Source organism: Aspergillus steynii, assembly GCF_002849105.1.
Source record: "Aspergillus steynii IBT 23096 chromosome Unknown P170scaffold_6, whole genome shotgun sequence".
In the NCBI taxonomy this organism is placed as follows: domain Eukaryota; kingdom Fungi; phylum Ascomycota; class Eurotiomycetes; order Eurotiales; family Aspergillaceae; genus Aspergillus; species Aspergillus steynii.
In genome coordinates, this window is record NW_020194403.1 from 1,079,970 (window position 1) to 1,093,316 (window position 13,347).

Sequence of the window (13,347 nt, forward strand, 5' to 3'; positions counted from 1 at the left end):
AATACAGTCTTCTTCAGTCCTATCTTATCAGATTCATGTTCCTATATAGTATGGGTGTGTATATATATCCATTCTTTCATCTCGTATTCCAAAGCAAACCAATTAATCGAAGGTAATCGCCGCCTTGATCGCCGTCTTGTTCTTCATCGCTTCCAGACATTCCTCCCACTGGTGGATGTTGTACACCTTGTTCACGATGCCCTTGACTTTAACCTTACCCGAGTCCAGGTAGTCAATGGCAGCGGGGAACTTGTACGTCTCCGAGAAACTGCCCAGGATGTTGATCTCGTCGCCGACTATGTCATTCACATCGTCAGCAAGGCAATCACATACTAGGAGCGAACAAGCAGAAACACAAGCAGAAAACACCGGAATCAACAGCGGATGACTTACAGATCTTGCTCGGGGGCCAAGACACACGGTCCTTGTTGGAGTAAACGCCGTAAACAACGAGCTTGCCTCCCCGACGAACATAGTTGATCGAGTCCTCGAGGATCTTCACGCTGCCGGTCGCCTCGACCACGATATCGAAGCCGTACGGGTTATCCTTCTTGAGCTGCTCGAACTGTGCGCTCGGGTCCTTCCGAGACAGAGCGATGTATTCGTCGCCGGCGTCCAGAGACTTGGCCAGGTCCAGTTTCAGACCTTCGGGGGCACAGACTACAACGCGGCAGCCGCCGTTTAGACGGAGGAGTTGTGCGAGGATCTTAATGACTTTGTTAGTCTACTAGAAGATCACCCTGGTCGAAAAGGTCTGAGCTTACCAAACCCGTCGGTCCAGCGCCGAACAGCAACACCGAGGAACCCATCTTGGGAGCAATCTTATCCAAACCGTGGGCAGCACACGAGGCAGGCTCCAGAAGCGTGGCATCGACGTCGGAGAGGTTTTTGATCTTGAACACACGACCGGCTATACTCCAGTCAACACTTGACTCTCATCTTCGACGAACCAAACGACCGCTTAGGAGCACTTACCAGGATAGGCGCAGTACTCGGCAAATCCGCCGTTCATGGTTACACCATGAGCCTCAAAGTGTTCACAGAACAGCTCCTCCCCGCGACGACAATAGAAGCACTCTCCGCACAACTCGGAGTTATCAGCCACGACGCGCTCGCCAATCTCGAAGCCTTTGACCTTGGGGCCGACGGCGGCGACTACGCCAACGGTTTCATGGCCTGTGGGCATTTCCCATCAGCATCGTTTGTTCTTAAGGCCAGAGCACAAAGAATAATGGCCTGACATACCGGGAACCAAAGGAAACTATCCATCAAAAAAACCCATCAGCCACGTCCAAACAAGCCACACAAAGCACAAGACAAAACAGGGTCTGCATACCTTCGCAATGAACTCGCCCTCATGGATATGCAAATCGGTGCCGCAGACACCGCACGCCTTGACCTTGACCTAACACCAGAGGTGGCATTAGTATCATCCAGAATCCCCAGCCAGCGAGGAATATCACATACCAAGACATCATTATCGCGAAGCTCAGGCAACGGAACCTCCACGATCCCATGCTTCAACGGCTCGTTATACCTAGACCAGAATAAATTCTCTCAGATCAGCATACGTCTCTCGATACCCAGCTGAATCCACATCCAAAACAACACAACCAAAACAGCTCAGTAAGCCAACCAAGCCAGTTAACCACCTACCGAAGCGCTTTCATCGACTGAGGCAGAATCGAACCCATGATGAATAACGAATACTAACAATAGACCGATAAAATAGGTAAAGACCAAGGTACGTAATCAAACACGAGGAAAAGCAAAGATAAAAAAAGAAAGACAAAAGAAAGAGAGAAAAGAAAACCGGACGACAACCAGCCGAGAAACGCCTCTATTTATGTATCCCTGCCTCCTGATTCCCACCCCTCCATCACCCCTCTCTTCTCACCGACGGCGCGGGGGGAAGGGAAACAAAAGAAACAGGGCCAAAGTTAAAGAGAGGGGAAAGGTTCCCCCTACCTAGGCATTCCATCGGCGGCGATTCGGGGTGCTTCCAATCAAGACTGGATGGGCTCCTTGGTATAGAATCATCCAGTCCCGATGGGGCACTAGCGCCGTGGGGCTCGTTGACGTCTGGAGAAGGCCAGGCGTCGTCCAATCTGCTTCGGTGTCTGGCCAGCGATCCTGTCAGTTGGTCACTTGGAAGCAGGTGTCATCGTACGACTGCCCCACTTGCGGTTTGGTACCTTCTAGTACGATCCAGAGCTCCAGACACCGTGGAATCTGGGAAAGGACGGCAACGGAGCGGAGAGAAAAGGATATTGACTAATTCTACCTACAGGATAAGATACAGGCGGATTGGCTGTTTGCCCCTCCAAATGCCGCGCTCACCGCTGCATGGCTCCCAGGGAACTCCCGGTCCCCCTGCTGTGCTTACTTTACTTCAAGCCAAATCCCTCGCTGTTCAACACCGCCTCCCACAGCATCCGCTCCAATCGCTCGCGCGATCCGTATCGGTAAAGTCCCAGCATGTTGAAACAAGTGCGTGCTGTCGGATATCGCGACGAATCATCGCCGAGACACATCAGCCGGATCGAGAGACTCGTCGCCCCCATGGCGGGGATCCGGTCACTTCCCGTGATGAACGACAGGATCTTACGCTGTGCTGCGGGCTGCGTGTGCTCAAAGAAGTCCCAAAACCACCGGACGGCCGGCACAGTCTCCGGCCGGGGGTGCGACCAGCTGTCATACGTGGCCACCGCCCGCAGCGAGGCCACGTCCAACGCTTCGTCCGAGCCACGCACCAGCAGCTCGATCTCCTCGGGCCGGAAGAGCGACAGCGCGTTGCCGCCACACACCGTGAAGAACCCGCGCTTGAAGGGTTCGTATTGCCGCGTGACGGCCGTGTCCAGGAGATAATGAACGTACAGGTCCACGAACTCCCGCCGATTGGCGTTTGTCACCGGTCGTGTCTCCCCTCCCGCGCAAAGAGGCACCGATACCACCTCTCCGTACCGATCCACATGCGCCACAAAATCGTAGCAGAATGTGTCGGCAACGTCCCCTTCAAAGTCCAGCAAGGCCCGGAGACCCTTGGCCAGCGTCGGTCGGTATTCCGCCAGGTCGTCTAGGCCGCACTTGAATGGCGAGCGTGCCGTCAACAGTTGCGGTGCGGTCCCGGTCGGAGGCGCCGCGGCCAGGAGCTTTTTGAAGGCAAAGGGTGGGAGGGCAATGTCCAAAATGGTCGAGTTGTAGATGGCCAGCCCTAGTAAAACGCCGACCAAGAAGAACTGCTCCGACGACTCGAAGCAGTACGGGTTGAAATAGCAGTACTGAGAGTCTTCGTCATAGATGAAAAGTCCTAACGGGCAGGAGGATGAGCCAATGCATCGCAGCGAAAGTACGCATTAAAAACGATTCTGTGGGTATGAGCTTACCGTGGTGTGGGTCGAAGACCTCCCGGACCAAGAGCAGGAACCACTCTTTGCGAAGGCCTCCAGCATCAACGCCCTCCTCTCCGACAAATTCGATCCGTAGACCCTTCTTAATTTCTTCCTGGCTCGACCCGACGACCTCACTGACTCCTCGAAGGCTGTCTTCTACCAGACAATCCCGTCGCACCTTCAGAACAAGGTACTGACTGATGGCTTTCCGACTCAATATGCTGTTGAAGAATGCTTCGCGGGCCTTGACCTCCATCTGTCGACGAGCATCATGCTCCAGAACGTGAATCTTGGCCCAGATACTGAGGAAGAAGGGGTACTGGCAAAAGGAAAATTTCGCCGTTTTCGACTCCCAGGCCTCAAAGTCGGCCACGAGGTTGGAATAATCGAGTAGAGTGTTGTAGAATGTGCTAATTGGGACCATGTGCCCTCGCCGCTGCGGTTGGTATTTAGTAGTCGAGCCTGCCACCTCGCTTGCATCCGCTTTTCGCGAAACGTTGGCATTGTTGGCCGTGAATAGTAGAGACATCACCCGAGCGGCGGCTCGCAGCTGCCAATCGTCGCTGTAAACAACGGGTTTATCTCGCTTGTCATTATTCTGCTTGTTGGGACTTCTCCCGTTGATCGCAGCATGTAGCTCGGCTGGCGTATTTCCGGCCGCGCTAGAGAAGCTGGGGATCAGGCTGTTGTCTTCATTTTGGGCCGTTTCGCTGCGCTTCCGTCCATGTTGACGAGTCAGGCGATAGGTAACAAAACTACCGACGAGATCGACCGTCTTTTCAAACTGCGCTGGCGAGAATCGAGAAAACCAGGACACCAGATAGTGATGGCAATCGTTTGACAAGTTGGCCAGCTGTCCGAGTATCCGTTTTACAATGCCGGAGTGATGGCCCGGTCCCCCGTTTCGATGCCTGGATGAAGCGGGCTTTGCAGCCGGCGGAGCGAGTCTCTGACCCGCATCCATGGGATGGGAGGGTCTTCTGTCGGTCCGAGGGGCCGGGGTGGCTGTGGTGTAAAGAGCCATCGACGAGCTGGACGGGTATAGCAATGGGTTTGCCATTAGTATCAGCAAAAATCGGACTTCCTCCGGCTTTTTGATCGGCCGTCGAGGCCGTTTCAGAAGATTCTCAGTCGCCTTGAGAAGTGTGCGATGCAGATGTAACCGGGATTCAACGATCTCTCTTTCCACTATGCTCAAGTCGACGGCATTCCATAGTTCCCGCCTCACCAGGTCTTCATCCCCCTCTATATCGCTAGGCTGCATCTCTGACCATTTCTCGACCCATGACGAGCCTGCCGTCACTATCGAGTGGTACCATTGTGCCAGTTCAGCCCAGTTGATGCGTGGACTCCTAGAACTCACCGCTCGGGATGAACTAGAGGGTTTCTCTTTAGGATGGGCGTGGCTGGAGGTGTCAATCCCTTCACCATCGTGCATCCACCAAGAAGAGTTCTCGGCCAAATCGCCGAGAAGAAGAGTTTTCGCATCTGGCTCAAATACCGGGTGCGCGTGGCTCGGTGTCGCTGTTGCTTCCGGTTTTTTCTTGGAAGGGCTGTTGTCATTGGTGGTCTGCAAGGGCTGTTGGGAGGTTGTAAACGAATTATTAAGGCAATCGCACCCTTTGAAAGAAGATATTATATATTCCTCAAGTGCCCTGAATATGTAAGGGCGGCTCATCGAGTCTTTGCTCTCAGGAGGAAAAGGTCGCCCGGGTTCCCTTGCTGGCCGATCGCCTCTGGGTATATCTCGAGGTCTCGTCTGAGTATCCCGACTCTCCGCATGCAACGGACCAGACTGTCCGCTGGGTTTTACGGGGTTTGTGCTTCCATTCGTTCCATCCATATTTCTAGGTCGACCAGAGGCAGAAGAACTTCGGCCACGAGGATCGACGCCGCGGGGGTCTGACAAGTACCCGGACGTTTGCTTTGGCGATAGTGACAAGAGTCCATCCTGTCCAACGAAGGGTCTGTCCGGCGGGCTCTTTATGGGAATCGCTCGCGGACCGGGTGTTTCCAAAAGTTTCTTGAGATATCCCGAGATGCATCCATCGGCCATGGACCTTGTTCGTTCGACGGAAAGCGAGATAGCTGAGCGAAAGAAGAGCACGGGTTAGAGCGAGACTGCAAGAGACAAAGCCGGGGCGCAATCACCTTTCCGAGGAATCGCCGGCGCAGGCGGCTTCCCATCCTTTCCACGACCGCTGGAGTCATTCGATTCCCTATACGGCTCGAGATCGTTGACCGTAAGACATTCGGTACAGCGAAAGATCTTGAGGTTGCGCGGCCACCGCATCGTACAATTACAGGTCATGCACTTCCCCGTCGTCATGTCCTCGCCTGGCACCGGGCGCGGCGGGCCCTTGCGCGGGCTGGACGAAAGAGGGTCGGGCAGGTAAGTGACATCGTCATCATCATCGTCCGAGTCCAGAAAGTCCTGCTTCGGGATGGATCGGTTCCGCCTCTTGCCCGCGCCGGCGAAGGGAGAAGGAAACGGATGACTGATGGAGCGAGAATGGCCGTGGCGATGCGGCGGCGACGTAGCTGGATTCGCGTTCATGGATGGCAAGCCGGTCGCATTTTGGGGAATCAGACGGGGAGCACTCCTCTCGATCGACGAGGGGACCAGGTTCGCATGTGGGGGAGCGGCGGGCGAGCTCGACGTGGGAGGATACGGCGGATTACGTGGAGCCCGCGACGGCATATGGGCGCATTTGTCTGTCGCAAGGTCGAACTCAACGTTGGTGGAAACCCCACGCCACGATCTCGGTCTCTAGAACGCCACAGGGGTGGTGTGCAAGCACGGGCTCGGGAAATAGAGCAGTTGGCAGTTCAAGAATGAGGGAGGGATGGAACGGAGGGGGAGAATCAAGCACCCCTTTTGGTGGTTTTTCCACAGGCAGCAACCAGTAAGTCGATGGGGACCGGATCCTGCCGAAACGAACTAAAATCAGGACACCAACGGTTTGAGGGTCAAGAGCGCCGACTAGACTAAATAATAGAAACGATCCACGGGGAGAACGAGCGAGTTCCCAACCAGGCACAGGAACTGCTACCGGATGAGTAAGGTCGAGATGACTAAGGGGCCCCAGATGCGAAAGATGTAACGTGAACTGGAGGGAACGAGCCGGATGCAACCGCAGGAACCGGGGATCGAGAATCGTGGTGGGGAGGAGGTTGAAGTCCAGGGAAAGACAGCGGGCGAGCGAGGGAAAAAAGGAGAGAGAGAGGACGAGAGAGGAGAGAGAAGTGCTGGACAAGCTGACGGCAAGCGCGATGGAAGACACCATGGGATGCCTGAGGCTGCCTGTCAGGGCCCTATCGGACGATCAGTACGAAAGGAAGTCAATTACGATGCGGTTGCTATTTTTATTCTAAATCCTGGACCCTCCAGGGTGACACTGGTAACTGGTTCTTCTGGAACCCACTTTCAATGGAGCGTCAAATCTCCTGCTCGACGGCGCTTGACCCCCTGTTTCGCTCATGCGGCTCACTAGACCATTCCCGGCCTTGACGCCGTGCACAAAATGTAACGCCATCCAGCCAAAAGCCCCGACAAACTGCTTTAGGTCTACAAGAGGTCAGACGTCTACGGGTGGGATGGATTACTCTAAAACCGAGAAAACAGTCGTCATACTTCGTTGAGGGGGAATAATAAAAGTTGAACCCAAGAGAAAAAAATTTTGTTAACATCCGATCCAGAAGATCTGTTTCATTATGCTCGCACCCAAGCATTTCATTGACATGGCCATAGAAACGAATGAGACACGAAATAAACACGTCCACATGAAACCATTTTTTCCACGACACACAATCTCCCTTAGCCACCCATCTACACTTAACGGTATCTCCAGTAGCTCTGGGTGTTCTGGCGCTTCCAGGTGTGGCGGCGACCAGCCTTGGTGTTGTTGTAGCGGTGGCCCTTGTTGATACCACGGGACTTCTTGCCAGTGGCGGTAAGACCACGAGCCTCACGGTGCTGTTCAGGGAAATCCACGTCAGTCCTGCCGTCTCCAACATCCAGCGATTCAAATCACGTACCTTGTGGACGGGCTTGGCGATCCAGTTGATGCGGGCATCACGGCGGATGGCCTTGTGCTGGGGGTCGACGAGGATAACCTCGAAGTACTTGTAGGTGGAGTCCTGGTTGATCCAGTAGGAGTTCAGGACACGCAGGTTGGCGCAGCGGCGACCGACACGCTCCTCGGCGGTGGCACGGAGAGCACGCTGGTACTTAAGCTGGTTGACACCCATGTTGGTGGGCTTGCCTATAAAAGTCCATACCCGTTAGTTTTCGCTGCTCTTCGACCAAAATCGACTGGTGAAAGGTTTTTCATACCGTAGGTGGCACCCTTGGGCACGGGTCTCTTGCGGCCACCACGTCTCACACGGATACGGTAGACGACATATCCCTGCTTGGCCTTGTAGCCGAGACGACGAGCCTTGTCGGGGCGAGAAGGACGCGAAGCACGGTGGATAGCGTTCAGTTGACGGAGCTATATTGATGCACTCTCAGCAAAGTTCAACGAGTGTATAGCAAGACACACGGAGCCCAATGAGGCGAAACCCAGAAGGTCTCTGTATTGTGCCACAATCCATTTTCATCCGCCGGCGAAAAAAAAGTTTCGTAGTTCTTCTTTTCTCGGAGCCGTGCTGCAACACCCCTCGGAAACGGGTAGGTATTCCTATGGCATAGCACACGAGCAACATCCGGCGGGATGTTTTAAAGGATCGAAATTTGGGGTTGGGGAATTCTCACCTCCCAGCAACGGACACGCAGCAGGAAGCGAATCACGTCGGACTGCTTCTTCTTCTGGATCTCTTCCACGTACTTGAGGGCACCCATCTGGAATAGCGATTAAAATGTTAGTCTCGAAAGATCGAACTCGCTCAATTAATCCCGGAGATGGCGATTGAACATGCAACCTCGATTTCCAGAATCAAACCGAATAACGGAGGCAACGTACCTTGTCGGCGTGGCAGGTCGTCGATTGTCGTCGTTGTCGCAACTGAGAAGTTCGGAGAGAGAGATCTCTTCAACGGAGGTTGTGTGTGGGACGCTAGCAGATTAGGCGAGCTCAGCCGCTCCCCCAATCAGCGGCTCCGCCGTCCTTATTCAGCACTTTCTGCCTCAGGTGTCCGCCTCAAATCTCTTCGCCTTATGTAATCAGCCGATTGAGCCGGGTAAGGCCACAAGGCATCCACTGCCCTTAGAGAAATGGGCAAATTTCGAAGGCCTTGTCTCCCTACTGCCTGCCGTATACGCTCTACAGAATTCTACAGAATCCCAGAACCTCTTGCTTAAACATTAGTGTCTCTCATTCGAAAGCGTCCAATTTATTCTCATCTAACTGTAAAAGCGTGGATTCTTCCCTCCTATGTCCGTTACGAAACCTTGCGCAGGAAAAAAAGAAAAAAAGCATGGAAAGGCACGAATACAACATAGTACATCAAGTCAATGAGAGATCGGAAGGTAGAGTCGGAGCTCTGCTCAAATGAAAGCAAGATAAACATAAAATATAAAATCATTGTGCAAAAACAAGCTCAAATGGCTAAACCATCAGTTCGTGAAGCTGAAAGTCTATTAGGTATCAGCACTAACGACAGACCATGAAATGGGTTGATCCGTTGCACGCATTTTCTAATTTCTTTAAAACCGGCCCATAACAAGAAAAAGAGAAAAAAAGACAAGAGGGTAGGAAAAAAATGAATTAACAACAGAAAGAGGGGAAAGGGATAATAAGATATAAAGAGAGAAGTAAAAAGAAGAAAGGGGGGGATCTCTTGTAGAAGAGTCGAGAGAATCAAATACAAGATATTTGTTGACTTTGAGATGGTCTTTGTCATTGTCGATTCAACAAGGGAAGAGCGAGGAATTTCAGCACGACTGCCCACAGAAGAGGACGAGGGTTTGGCAATAAGGTAGAATCAATATCTTAAGAACCACTGAGTGACAGGCCCTGGAAACGACCCATCCATTCGCCCGGAGCACCATGGGCACGACCAGGGCCATTGCTTGTGCCAGAGCTGGAAGCATAGTCGGCATAGCCCGGTTCAACGCCGGTGTAGGCGTTCGGGGCATACGTCGAGAATGGGTCAACAGAACCAAGTCCACCGAGACCAGCTTCAGGCGGTCGCGGGCCCTGGGTAAAAGGCTGGTACGATTCTGGATAGGCAGTGCGCAGCAATCCCAACGGATTAGGAATGGCATCTCGGCCGGCATTCACACCATCCCGAGTGGGGCCAAAAGCCCTACTTTCCTGCTGATGGGAACGGTCGGTCGGGACGTCCTGACCGTATCCAAGGCGATTGGGAGACTGCAGCCCGGCAGACGGGGGAGTGACAAATGATGCCGGGTTGATAGCCGACATCCAAATTCGAGTTTTGTAGATTTTGAAAAGATCGGTCACGAGCGTGTTGAAATTGATATACGAATCCGCAAAGTAATAGAAAGTCAGCTTCTTCCAGTCCCTGTAAACGAATGTTAGTATGCAATCACGGCCTGTATTGAACCTGAGTGAGATGAACGCACATTTGAAATTCGGCATCAAGGATTTCCATATTGAGTCGATGTTCAGCAACCTTTTGATTGCAGACTCGCTTGGCCTTCGCTTCGTTGCCCTCTTTGTCGCGCAGGGTCATAATTTCATGGTTTTGCGCAAGTCTCTTGATCAATTTGGGCTTGATATCAGCGGTAGACTCCTGCACCCCATGCGGTCCATGAGGACCCATGCCACCAATTGCGCTTCGACTGCTCAAGCCGGAGACGCCGCCGGGCGTGTTGACGACATTCGCCGCCCCGTTCTGGCCCTGCCTAGAGAACATCATGAGCCACTTGTAGTGCTCTTCCGCGTACTGTTGCTTCAGTTCTCGGGCTTTCTGCATGGTAATATTGGCATGCTGAATGGTTCCCAGATCGGTGCCACGGTCAGCTTCGACGATGACCAGGTCCCCGACCTTCACTTGAAGGCCAGTGTCTTCTTGGATGTAGAACACATCGGCGCGGTGACATTTGAACGTTACGATATACAAGAGCTGGTTCTGGTGAGGGTGCATGAGGCCAGGTTGGTGGCGACCGTAGGCATTCGGCATCGTGTAGGCCGGGTGAAGGGACGTCGGAACCGCAGACACACCTTCGGCGGCGCGAAGAGCCTGGTCGCGAGCAAAATAGGATTCTGCAAATCGACGAGCTCGTAAATATTCGGCTTCCAATTCATGTTCCTCGGAGCGAGGAGCCATTTGAAATCGCTGGTACTCACGGTTCTGGCCTTGGGCATTTGACAGGGAGCCTTCGCCAATACCCGTATAGTTTTCTTCCCGATCTCCAAGCTGGTTCCTAGAAGATTCCCCGGAAATTGAGGGTTGCCGGATAGGAATGTCCGCGAAGGAGTGTCGTCGGCTCTGGGGAATGTCCGACATGCTCCCGAATCCGAGAGACGTCTGCCATTGAGCTTTTCTGAAATTATCAAGAGCACGGTTTTCCAGGGAGTTCATCGACGGGAACTGCTTTTCGAGATTGCCTGAATGTTCGGAATATCTCCTTCGAGTATTGCTGTGGATGTTACTGTATCCGGGGATGTCGCCCACCTCATCCAGGTCTTCTATTGCCAGATCTCCCTCCTCGGGAACACTCCCCTGAATGCGATGCACATTGTGCATGCCAGCGCCAACTGCATATCCACTGGTTGCCGAGGCCGAAGACATGGCACGATCCCTGAAACCGCTGTCTAATTGGCCGGCGGCCTGTCGAAGATAGGCATTCTCTCTGGCAAGCTGCTCGATGGCGCGGGCCTGGCTCGTGGTATAGTTAGTTAGACCGCCATCGGAGCCACTGGGGCTTCCGGCATCGTCGTCGTCGTCTTCGCGCACACGGCCGAGCGTAGCAGGATCGTGGCCCAGTTCTCCCAGTAGGCTCGGCCGGGAGGAACGATGCTGCAGCGCGGAAAATTGGCCGCCGTTCCGAGGACGTGTGCCGGAATAGGGCGACGCGGCCTTGTTGGCCATCAGACTCAAGTATTCGGGATCCATCTGGCCCACCGAGTATGACTGCGAGCGATATGTCTTGGGTGTGGGATGAAGAGGAATGGAGAATGGGATAGACGAGTCTCCCGAAGTTGTACGAGTCGTGGGGCTCAATAGCTCATCGGTGAAATAGGCGTTTGGATTGGCCATCGTGGGCGATGGAACAATCTCGGACAGGCGAGGAGGGGGTTCTTTCCTAGATTCGGTGTTCCAAATGCCCGTGCCCCATGGAAACGAACTGCTTCCGACGTGATTCCAATGAATCGAGCTACTCATTCCAGGAGAGGTGTTTGAAGGCCAGCCAGACTGGTCAGTGGCGGGGCTGGTAGGATTCGAGCCCCCAGAGGATAGTGGGTTAGCGGTGGTGAGAGACGCCTTGCGGGGAAGATTAGTTGGAACTTCGTTGAGCCACGAAGTACGGCGAGCAGGTTTGGGTGCAGGCACGGCCGGATTTGCTGCATTAAGTTGCGAATGCTCCCCGTCGTCATCGGAAGACGCCAATGCCTCTGAATCAGGCGTTGAGCGACGAACCCCGGGATGAGACTTTTCCAGCCTCGCCGACGCGTTGCCAGATGGGGTTGCGGTACCGGGCTTGGGTGCCTGCATTGCTTTGCTGGGCGGTGCAGTCATGGTGTTTTGTAGATAGATTAACGGTCCCTGGACGAAAGCCGAGATTCGAGAGAGTTTTCAAGGCTTCGGCCACAGATTCATAGATATAAAGAATACTTTTCAAGATGTCAGTATGCAATGGCACTTCAGAGGACAACCGAGTGTCGCCAACTGCGTGGTTGGTGGGATTTTAAACCGGGAACCGACACAAAGAAAGGAAAGCGGACAAAGAATTAAAGCAAGTGAATGCGGGGTACTATGAAATGCTTACCTGGGGTCTGAGACAGCTAGCGTGAAACTCTGAAGCAGTAATGAGCAATATTTTAGTTATGGAATGACTTTCAGCGTTGAGGCGGCTATCATTCAAAATGACAATATTAATCCACGTCCCGGCTATGTGATAGAATTGGGGCGGATTACCTTAATGTTGAAGTCTCCACGCAAGATAGTCGAATTAAAAGGCGGGGGAAATTAAAAAGAAAGAGAAATCTATGAGCAAATAGCAGACGAAGATCTCTATCCCCAGGGTTCAGCAAAGGTGATCTCCAGAGAGCTTGAGGTCTGAAAGTCCCATTGGTCAGTTAGCTCAGCCTGCATCAACTTTGTGGTGAGGATGAAGAAAGGGGAAAAGAAAAGGGCAAGAGCTAGATGTGATGAAAGAATATAAAAGAAGAGGGGCAGAGAATAACGTCGTGCGAGGCCACGGGATGTACCGGTGGGGTGTATAGCAAGGCTGGAGACAGCGGGAAGCTTCCGGTGGCGATAGCGGGATGCGGAGGAACTGAAAATCAGGGGTGCCTGGATTTATAAATGCCAAATGCGCAACATCCAAGATGATGTCATATAATAACCAGAGAGCAGCTTTCGCTTCCTGGTTCATTGACTTGACAAGTGAATATTTGCCGAGTTTGCAGTGATCAGGGAGCTAAGAAACCGGTAAGGGCCTCGGGGAGCCTGAAGCATATGTTGGATGCCGCCAGGTATATAGCTGCTCCCCAATCATTGGGATATCGGACGATATGGTGTTCCTTCCACTTGACAAGAGGCCAATTGCTGATGAAAAAGGGTGATACAAATTCACAGGGAGGTTGTAGGGAATGTTGCGGGCTTTATTCACCAAAGCAAGGTGGACAGGACACATGAACACAGCACACACATACCTTGTAAAGTACAATTTCGGATCAAACCAGGAACCGATACAATAACTTGAGGATTTGCGACAGTCTCAGAAAGGTATAAGAAGTGCAAATGAATTTCGTGATCGCGTCTGTCGGCGCACCCCTCATGCATGAGTGATCCCGTCCTGTTATCGTATGATCTCCAAAAC

General features: G+C 53.0%; 5 protein-coding genes across 5 annotated transcripts; all 5 read right to left on the reverse strand.

Moving 5' to 3' along the window:
* Positions 1-40: 40 nt before the first annotated feature.
* On the reverse strand, positions 41-1,115 carry P170DRAFT_438408 (NAD(P)-binding protein). The gene is made up of 4 exons (XM_024849596.1): positions 976-1,115; positions 765-910; positions 394-706; positions 41-296 (listed from the first exon to the last, which is right to left on the reverse strand). The coding sequence occupies exons 1-4, from the start codon at positions 1,010-1,012 to the stop codon at positions 103-105; spliced, it is 690 nt and encodes a 229-aa protein (XP_024702005.1). The 5' UTR covers positions 1,013-1,115; the 3' UTR covers positions 41-102.
* Positions 1,116-2,387: 1,272 nt separating this feature from the next.
* On the reverse strand, positions 2,388-6,093 carry P170DRAFT_477579 (uncharacterized protein; the record flags this gene model as incomplete). The annotated part of the gene is made up of 3 exons (XM_024853485.1): positions 2,388-3,310; positions 3,387-5,480; positions 5,544-6,093. The coding sequence occupies 3 exons, from the start codon at positions 6,091-6,093 to the stop codon at positions 2,388-2,390; spliced, it is 3,567 nt and encodes a 1,188-aa protein (XP_024702006.1).
* Positions 5,787-6,773, reverse strand: P170DRAFT_219527 (uncharacterized protein). Its single transcript, XM_024842854.1, has one exon. The coding sequence runs from the start codon at positions 6,677-6,679 to the stop codon at positions 6,125-6,127; it is 555 nt and encodes a 184-aa protein (XP_024702007.1). The 5' UTR covers positions 6,680-6,773; the 3' UTR covers positions 5,787-6,124.
* Positions 6,774-7,004: 231 nt separating this feature from the next.
* On the reverse strand, positions 7,005-8,235 carry P170DRAFT_466129 (60S ribosomal protein eL15; the record flags this gene model as incomplete). Its single annotated transcript, XM_024852389.1, has 4 exons — positions 7,005-7,368; positions 7,431-7,657; positions 7,729-7,885; positions 8,149-8,235. 4 exons carry the CDS (start codon positions 8,233-8,235, stop codon positions 7,228-7,230), a joined length of 612 nt encoding a protein of 203 aa, XP_024702008.1. The 3' UTR covers positions 7,005-7,227.
* Positions 8,236-9,325: 1,090 nt separating this feature from the next.
* Positions 9,326-12,041, reverse strand: P170DRAFT_448498 (uncharacterized protein; the record flags this gene model as incomplete). Its single annotated transcript, XM_024850968.1, has 2 exons — positions 9,326-9,860; positions 9,922-12,041. 2 exons carry the CDS (start codon positions 12,039-12,041, stop codon positions 9,326-9,328), a joined length of 2,655 nt encoding a protein of 884 aa, XP_024702009.1.
* Positions 12,042-13,347: the final 1,306 nt, after the last annotated feature.

Bases quoted from the DNA above. Each gene is read 5' to 3' on its own strand.
- P170DRAFT_438408 (XM_024849596.1), bottom strand. From the start codon at position 1,012: ATGAACGGCGGATTTGCCGAGTACTGCGCCTATCCTG. The intron at 707-764 runs GTAAGCTCAGAC...AAAGTCATTAAG, and splicing joins GCGCTGGACCGACGGGTTTG to ATCCTCGCACAACTCCTCCG. The intron at 297-393 runs GTAAGTCATCCG...TGAATGACATAG, and splicing joins TTGGCCCCCGAGCAAGATCT to TCGGCGACGAGATCAACATC.
- P170DRAFT_219527 (XM_024842854.1), bottom strand. From the start codon at position 6,679: ATGGTGTCTTCCATCGCGCTTGCCGTCAGCTTGTCCAGCACTTCTCTC.